The sequence below is a fragment of the Anolis carolinensis genome, chromosome 4 (assembly GCF_035594765.1).
Source record: "Anolis carolinensis isolate JA03-04 chromosome 4, rAnoCar3.1.pri, whole genome shotgun sequence".
Classification (NCBI taxonomy): domain Eukaryota; kingdom Metazoa; phylum Chordata; class Lepidosauria; order Squamata; family Dactyloidae; genus Anolis; species Anolis carolinensis.
Window position 1 is genome coordinate 183,869,609 of NC_085844.1, and position 9,421 is coordinate 183,879,029.

At 41.3% G+C, this 9,421-nt stretch overlaps 1 protein-coding gene across 1 annotated transcript in view; it reads left to right on the forward strand.

Moving 5' to 3' along the window:
- Positions 1 to 8,149, forward strand: part of eif2b3 (eukaryotic translation initiation factor 2B subunit gamma) — a 106,931-nt gene extending 98,782 nt beyond the window's left edge. The window contains exon 12 of the mRNA XM_003220212.4: positions 7,948 to 8,149. Within this exon, the coding sequence (XP_003220260.1) occupies positions 7,948 to 8,000 (53 nt within the window). The 3' untranslated portion in view covers positions 8,001 to 8,149. The remainder of the gene's footprint in view (positions 1 to 7,947) is intronic.
- Positions 8,150 to 9,421: the final 1,272 nt, after the last annotated feature.

The window sequence follows — 9,421 nt, forward strand, 5'->3', positions numbered from 1 at the left end:
ATCTTTTCCTAAAGTGAGGAACATGCAAGTATACAAATGGATTATTAAAAAATCAGTGGGCTAAATTAAACATGATGTTTATTGAAGTGATTGTTTGATATAAGAGTTGTTTTGGTGCCTGCCCCAAATGAATACAGTAGCAAAATTTCCATTGGCAGATCAAAGTTGTACTTAAAAGAATGACAACACTTAAAAGAATGACAACACCTAATACACACATGAAGTACTAAGTAGCAAAAGCAGTTTTTGGCCATCTTCTTTCTGTCATATGCTCTGCCTCTTCCAAATATGTTCTAAAACAGGTAAGATTTAGTGGGATGAATAATCAGAAACAACAAAATTGAGGGAAGGAGCATACTATAGATTAAGGCTGATGTTTGGAGAGTGGTCAACTGCATATCTATACATTCATCTCATGTCTGTTTGCTTTTGAGTTCTCAAATGCTCAAGGCACCAATCTAAAACTGTAACATTAATTATGTGAAAGAAAAAATGTTCTCCTCATCAGCCTTTAGAATCTGTTCATTGCAGTTTCAGTAACTGTTCCATCTGGATGAGTTAACCCGATCCTGATGAAGGACAAGTTGTCTAAACTATCTCTGCAATGCTTTAAAATGAATCAGGGAGATTTGGCAGGTTCTTGGCTTTGGGTGTGGGGATATGATGAAAGCATCCCATTAAGTGGTTCATTTGTGGTGGAAATGGATGGCTTGGCTTTTTCATCTTCTTATGCTGTGTGATTTTTAGGTCTTAACTGTCTGTAATGGAAAGGTTGGCTTCGTTTGTATATACAGTGTTTATAAACCCAGTTGCAAAAGTGTTTACACTGTTTTTTGTCATTTGATGTGTATACAGATGCACTCGGTTCTCATGGGTGTTCACAGACACCATGCGGAGTTTCTGATAACTATCATTTTGTTTAGATGCTTAAACTACCTTATCCACAAGAATTTTGTGTGGTTAAAACTTTAAAACAATAAGAAATTAATTTTTCATTAAAAGGCCTTTATCACGTTTTTTTCCGAGCTGCACGTGGTTTACTCAGGTTCAGACTTCCATTTCTTTCACATTACAGAATTACTGTACTTTGATACACCTTCAACTTCTATAGCTGTATCCTACAGAACCCTGTGGTTTGTAATTTGATAAGGCAGCATAGATTTCTTTTGAGGAACTCTATATATCCCATGAACCTACAAATAGGGCTATGTAACAGGGGTGAACTGGTTTTGTAAGCCCCAAGGCTACCCAAGTTTTTAAAAAGTTAGAAAGTGACTACAATGTATATCCTTTTACCCCAAAACAGCCTTTATCTGGCCTAAAATGTCTAGGGGCTTCAAATTTCCCATATTTCCTATAATATGCAAAAAGGTTGAAAAAGAAGAATTTTTAACATAGAATTCTATCCTAAACTAGCATACACTACAACAGGAAACTGCTCGGTATGACTTGAGCTTCTCTGTAAACAGCCCAGAAATGATGTTAGCTGTCCAGTTCAATCATGACCGTTGTGTAATAGTAAGCTCCGTAAATTAGGGACCAGACCCACTCCCAAATGTCATAAAATGCCCCCATGATCCCAGAGGAGGTTTGTGGTCATTTGGGACAAAATGTTTGAATATTTTGGGATGAGATGCAGCCCTCTGAGGTCAAATGCAGTGCCTACCCTCTGAAAGTTCTATAGGATACACTATGACAAATAGTGTAACATGAAATGAATGGTTGCTAGTTTGTGATCTTTTCAAAGTGGGGTGCACTTTGACTTTCTGTTGCATCTATGGAGAGTCCTCCTTTGGAGGTTTTTCAACTGATGGTGGATGCCCATCTGTTGGGAGTGCTTGGATTGTGTATTTCTGCACGGTGGAGGGTTGAACTGGATTTATATTGTTGTCTCCTCCAACTTCTATTATTCTTTTTTGAGTACAAGTTGCAAACTTATTTCAGGCCTGTTTTGCCAGATGTGTGCAAGGGAGTAGGAAGATTACCATCGTTTTGAATGCAGCACGGTTTCTTTCCACTTTGGTTTGGGACTAGCATAGGTTTCAACCAGATGAAAAGAGAATTGGTGGCTGAAGGCAGAATTCCCCAGATAAATGTGGATACAGATGTCTCCACTCCACTCCAACTGGGGAGCACAAAAGCATCTCCCAGCTGCTCTGTCAACCAGTCTTTCATCTGGGGTTGTTGTGTGTTTTCCTGCCTATATGGCCATGTTTCAGAAGTATTCTCTCCTGACGTTTCGCCCACATCTAAGGCAGGCAACCTCAGAGGTTGTGAGGATGCCTACTGAGGATGCCTGCCTTAGATGTGGGCAAAACGTCATGAGAGAATACTTCTGGAACATGGCCATACAGCCCGGTAAACACACAACAACCCTGTGATCCCGGCCATGAAAGCCTTCGACAACACAGTCTTTCATCTGTTCTCTTGCTGTTTTCCACCACTTCCCTTTGATTTATTCCAGCAATGTGCATGGGTTCATATGACATTCTGTATTGCTTAGAGAGTTTTATTGTTCTTTCCATCTTCCTCTTTATCAAAGCTTCAGAGTCTGGTGATTTTTGCATTGGACTGAATCCATTTTGAGGAGGGAAGAACCTGTGTGCCCCTCTTCTGTGCTTTGGGGATACTCTTAAGCAATGTTGGGGTGGAGTCTTTCAGGGGGCTGTCCAGCTCAAGAGGCCCTATAGTAAGGGAACATGAAGCAGCTCTCACCTGGGTAGGTGCCATTTACCACCATCCCACTTATTGCCGAAGTCCTAAAATTAAGTCTTGTGAGGAGTTTATTGGTTATCTTCCTTACTTTGGGAGTACTTTTCATGGTTCTTAAACACAGAGACTCTTGGGAACATGCTCAGATCAGATGACAAGAAATTGTGGTGGCTTACACCCTTGTGGGTCCCATTCACTGTTATTCTACTGATTCTCCCAAGAGGCAGGCTATGATGAGGAGTTTTTCGGTCAGTAAGCAATTTGTTTTTTGTTGATAGGAAACACTTGTACCCAATAAGGTTATGTCCATTTCAATTCCAAGGTGCTTGTGCAGCATCTGCCTACTAGTCTGGTAACTGCTGCCCATGGCTTTTGTTTTTGCATCTTCCAGTCTGTCAGACCCCTGGCAGCAGAGCACCAAGAGCCATACACGGAGGCCAATCTCTATCTAATATCTTTATTAAGGAAATATATAAAAGCAATAAAAACAAGTGAAGAATATAGTTCAGAAGCAGACCTTTCAAATGAGGTCAAATATAGTCCAGAAATGTATTGTCCAATAAATGATATTAGAGTTCAAAGTTCTTTATCCAATACCGAAACACACACTATTGCCAAGCAATAGTGTGGGGAAATGTCAGAGTCTCAGGAGTCCTAGGTAGCTTGACAACAAGGCTGAAAACAAGGCTGGATACAAGGCAAACAATGATTCTTGGAACAAGGTCCGTGGTTAAAAGCAAGCGAGGCAAGTCTTGATTATTTAATCCGGGAAACAAAGAACTGGGGTTACGAAGTCCACACACGATCTTACTCCTGAAGCTGCTCTGTTGACTCCGCAAAGATCCTCCCGCGTCAAGCACCTATATTGGGGTCTCGTTTTCCCACCAACAATCTCTTTCCCTAGAGAACGAGAAGCGAAACCCAACTCTATCCAGATGCAAGACTCCTTAGAATTTCCCAAGGGAAGCAGGCCTAATCAGCCTGTTGTTTGGCAGCAATCCGTAAACTCCTGCGATTTTGTTCTCTGACTCCTCTGTCTCTAGAGTAAGATTCCCTTCTGGGAAACGGAGGCGAGGAATGCCCAAGGTCTGTTTTACTGAATTCTTGGGGACAAACATCAACATCCGGCAGGTGAAAGGACTCCGGCTCTTGTTGAACCGGCGAAAACCCCATGTTTTCGTCTTCATCTGCCACGATGGCACTAGGAGCAGGACTACAAGGCCCACGAGGCATCACACAGTCATAGCAACAGACAGTTGTTCCCCCTTTTCATTTTCCTTTGCCAATTGCATATTTGACAAGTTCTTGCTCTCCTTCATCCTTTTCCTTGCTCTGGCAACACTTTTATGGGAGACCCAGCCTCGTTCCTGACTATTACTCCCTAGATATATCCAAATGTGGTCCACAGTAAGAATCTCAAACCCCTACAAGCACAGACAGTTTTACTCGAACATCTGCTTGAAAGTATATTATGTGCTAAGTTTATTGCCAAAGAGACAAGAAACTGTTGCAAATTGCCAGCAGTTCCTTCAGTTCATTTTACATTTGAAGTATGTTGAGTGATTATCCTCTGGATTTGGTGAAAACCAAGATGGTACCTTCTGAGAATGTCTTCTCTGTAAGATACCTGAAGTTCCCGTACCATTCTTCACATATCATGTGTGCAATAATATTACTTTTGTTTTAGGGCTCAACTGAATGTATATTTGTTTACGGCCTTAAAATGGATGGCCAAAACTAGGCAAAGTGCTCTTTCTCTAGTCTGGCTAGCTCCTGGTTGCACTATGTTGTTGTTTCTGTATCTTGTGCACAGTTTTTCATTAAATTCAGTTCAGCCTGACATTTTATGACTTTCATATCAAAAATATTCACTTCCATGTTCAGATTATTTTTTATGATACAGCAGTACTAAGTTCCTTGAGTTTCAATATAAATTTTATTTAGAAATAGTATTAGAAATTGGGGGACTTGAACTTTTCAAGAAGAACAGCCAAGAACGTGATTTCCCATTGCCCATGTTTGTTATTGTTTTGTAGTTGTAAATAATTTTGGCTAGGAAGTACAATGCATTAGGAGAGAGCTTGTTACCTAGAGGTTTAAATTGTGCTGCTATTCTTCTTTAAGAATGACCCTGCTTATGCAGAGAGGCTGAAAGAAAATATATTTTCAGTGTGGAGGTCTATCATAAACAAGAATACACAACAGGAAACTGTTCTGCCTCAGTGTGACCTGAGGCTCTTTGTAAACAGGCCCTGTGACTCAGAGACCTTGTTGTTAGCTGTCCATCTCCCTAGATGACATTTGTATAAAAGCAACTATACATCTGGAAGGCCTTGAACTGGCTGTCTACATGCATCCTGCAGTGTCATCTGCATATGGATAGTTCTACAATAATACAAGAAAATATAACTTTGAGAGTTTCCATTGCCATCCATCCTTCTCCCTCCGCAGAAGTGGTCAGAGCAGCCCTTCATGCATCCGTAACACATGCATTTGAAAATACTAACAAATGTGTGTTTTCAAAAAGCACTGACTTTTATGCTGCTGGTGATTGCAAAGCTGTACTTTACAAGCATGCCTTGACTTAATTTTAGGACTTGTTTGCAAATAGTAACTGGCTAGCTTCTCTCTCTCAAATAATAATTCCTTCCATCTATCCTGGCTTGCAGTTCCTGCTTTGTCCCAACATCTGCTGAACTTTCTTTCTTCCCAACAAGAAAAGCCTTTCTTTCACTATATGTTTCCCAGATGTCCTCCTCCTCCTCCTCCAGTAGTCCGAACGCTTAAGAGAGGCAGGCCTGACTAGGTCGGGCCAAGAAGGTTGCTCACCCCATGGATCCCACTCAGTAGTTTCAGTTACTGTTTGATTTACAAATGTTTCATTCCTGTGGATATCTATAGAAACTCATTCCTGTTTTGCCCTGTGGCCTTTTCCATAATTCTTTGTAAGCTATTTTCCTTTCTACCAAAATCCCTCAACATTTATGCAAAAAAAAAGGCATGAATACAAATCTAGTTACGGGATACAATTTAATTCTGATTCAGCAAATCTCTCTTCTGAACAGGAATATCCTTCTGATGCTTGTCTACAGCAGAGTAGCTTTTGTTTAAGTCATAGAATAGTAGAGTTGGAAGAGACCTCATGGGCCATCCAGTCCAATCCCCTGCCAAGAAGCAGGTAATCGCATTCAAAGCACCCCCAGATTCTCAGAGATTTTTGTATTAAGATTTTCCTATTAAGACATTAACAGATGTCACTGTAGCAGGGCTGTTTAACAGACTCATGAGTAGAACAGTGTGCCTGAACTGAAGACATTCATGCAGTCCCTCTTTCCCCATGAATCACACCTGGGAAGCTTCAGAGCTGCTTAGCTAACACGCACGCTCCCTCTTTTGCAATTTGTCCTTTAATAAAGTTTTATTTCTAAGTCAGCATTGAATTCTAGGAGCTGCAGTTGCTCTTGAGAAGTAGGTGTACAAAGCCATTAACTACATTAGAGCCCTGGGCTTTCCATGGGGCCACCCCTGAATTGTCTAAATAAATCCTGAAAGAAAGGGAGCAAGCATTTGCCTGACACTCCCACTTGTCCTACCAACACAAACAAACCAGACCCAGCACCTGTCTCCCATCTCTCTCACCACATGGACCTTCCAGAGCCGCTCTGCCTCCTGACCAGCTTGCAGCTGCTCTCTGAGGCCTGGAGCCCTTGTGTGTATCCCCTCCGTGTCACCTAATCTCCACTAGATGAATCAGGAGGGAAGAGGTGCTCTTTACACTGCCTTCAGCCACCCAGTGTGTGTGCACACAATCTTTCTGTAACTTCATTCCCACCCTCTTCCTCCTATTCCTTTTCTTAAATATAGTAGTCCTTATTGTTGGTAAACTATACCTGTCTTTTAAAGGAGTACTCATATGCAGCACTGGTGCAGAATAGAGCTGGAATTCCATGCCAGGAACTGTTTTCTAATTCATTTTAAAGGATTTACAAAACAGTGTATGTAATTGAGTGAGTAAACCAAACGTTTTCTGGAGCCCTTGAGGGATGGAACTTCGTGGTGGTCCTGGGTTTTGGCCCTAACCCCATCTCTCTTCTCTCCTCCTCCTTCACAGCTTAGTTTTGCCACCACCAGCAGCAATCTGTCTGGGTCTAATTGAGCAAACAACAAGGAGATGCTTTCATATTCCCTCTGAAGGCAGGGCTTTTTAGGAGAGATGCTGCCAGCAAATATCAGCTGTCCAGTAGAAGAAATAACCCCTCTACTGCCTAGTACTATGGTGGACAGACAGTGGAACTGAGTCCTCTTCCATATTTATTCAGATTACAGTCTCTTTGCTGTCGAGACTGAAGAGCCTTCTAGACCCCAACCTTTCTGCAAGGCATTCTCAGCTTGCCTTTTCCAAGGGGTTTGCTTGCCGCAGTGCCCTTCTGTTCCCAGCAGAAATTCCTGTGTGACATGTGACTCATTCTTCAAGCCTGTCAGGTTGGAGCACCCAGAACAAATGGGCCAGGCAGTGCTCCCTCACCAAGTGCTAATCAGACATTTTGAGGTTGCTCTGGATCTGCTTGGCACAGATACTCTCAGTCTGAAACAATCTGTGCCAAGCGGAGTCCGAATTCTGGGGCCCTTTTGAAAAGTACCTTCTTTAATCCCCTTCTTTTCTTTGCTGCTTGAATGCAGCTGTAGCCCTGCCAATGGCAAATAAAAGACAGCCTGGTAAGAAATTTCTGAGGAGGCTTTGAGAATAGGGTGAAACCAGCTGAAAAGAACTGCCTCTCGACCTGGGACTAAAAACTTCTATATAGCCCTTTTCTTCCTATTATTAATTCTAGGTCCACTTCTGTATAGAGCTGATAGAAGAGGGTTCAGCTCCTTGCCAGTGGGAAGTTTGCCCGGATGAGACTGAGCTGTGCTTCAGTTTCTACTGTATTCCCTTCTCCTGGGCTGATGTATTTCCAAGCTAATATGCCGATATTCATCTGTCAGTCCAGTTCCTGGCTCCTCTCTGCCTTTCTTGCTTGGTGGCAATAATACATATTTGTAAACTGTCTCATTAGAATCACCTTCTACAATTTGGCCAGTTTTCTTTCTTGGACTAAAGCAAAATCATTGTTTAAGCACAGTAGGCAATTGTTGTTGGTTTCTTTTTGCTTTCCTAAGTTTCTCCTTGAAAAGGCATAGATTTTAAACTCTTTTCCTATTCCAATACAATGTTGTTTTCTTTTTGTCTTACAGCTAAACACATTAATGAAGTTATAATGGGTACTGATCAGCTGATGGAAATCTGAGTTTGGCAGAAAGCAAGGATGCTTCTCTGGCTGCCTGAACCTGCAGCACAGCTCCAGAGTCAGTTTCCTGAGCTTACTCTTGTCATCACTGGTATCCACCCCTGTGTCGGCTTTCAATTTACACCTTAATAAAGGAATATTTACAGTGACATCTGTCTGTTTGTCTCCTCTGTTTGGCTCTTCCCCGGTCCTCCCCTCATTAACATGCATGCTGCCTTGCAAACAGTGATATTGGTTCCTGTAAATCCAGTGAATGCACTGTGTTGCCAGCCAAACTAAAAGCAGGGACCACACAGACTGCATTCTGTCAAAAGAACAGCTTAGCTGATCTCACCCTGATGAAAGTGCCAGTTTTCTGAGCTCCAGTACCTAGAAAAGCAAGATAGTACAGGATGATTTAGTCTTAAAGCTGACTACTCGATGTTACAAAACAAATAAGAGTGGGAGGTGAAGCAGTAAGTGGAAGACAATGCACTATATGAACATTATTCTGAGCTAAATCTTCTTTAATTCTGAATTAGATATTCCAACTAAAGAAAAACATCATAGCACCTGTGCCCATAGTCCTAAAATTATCAGAATAGAGTATTATAACACTTGAAAAAGAGGCAAAATGTTGCAAAATGTATGCATTAAAAATCCCGGTCAGTATGTTGAGAACTGCTGACTGAGCTTATAAATGCTGCACTGTCACTACTTTAATTATTTTAATTGTTATACATTAAAAAACACAAGCTAAATTAATGATGATATGGAATTCCTTCCATAGTAGACTTAGGTCATCATATAGAATACAAATTCCTGAAATTTTGTAAATCAGAGTTTTGTCCCTTCCTGAAACTTCTGGAATTTGTTAAACAGGATTTTCATATACATGTCTGAACACAGCTGTTCAGAGTCCACCTGTGCTTCCATCTACTGGCCTAGAGCAGTGGTTCCCAACCTTTGGTCCTCTAGGTGTTTTGCCCTACAACTCCCAGAAATCCCATCCAGTTTACCAGCTGTTAGGATTTCTGGGAGTTGAAGACCAAAACATCTGGGGACCCACAGGTTGAGAACCACTGGGCTAGAGGGATATTAGTCCATTTCCATTAGGAAAGATGTTCTCAATCTATTCTCCACTGAGGGATGCAGCATTTTTTCCACTTAGTTTTATATAGGAGAATCAAAATTATAATCCAGCCCTGTCCAATCCTTCATAAATGAAAAATAATCACATTAAAGAACTGGCTCAGAATTGAAAAATGTTGAAATAGCAATTCTATCAGATAAGCTGTAACTCTGTAGCTGCATATTTTTGCCACTCTGGGTACTCCTATGTGTCTCATATTAACCCTTCCCAATAGGTCCAATTTCATATTGCATTAAGTATGAAAAAGAGGCTTAGTCCAATATGATGCTGGCTCTAAAATGTGAGTGCA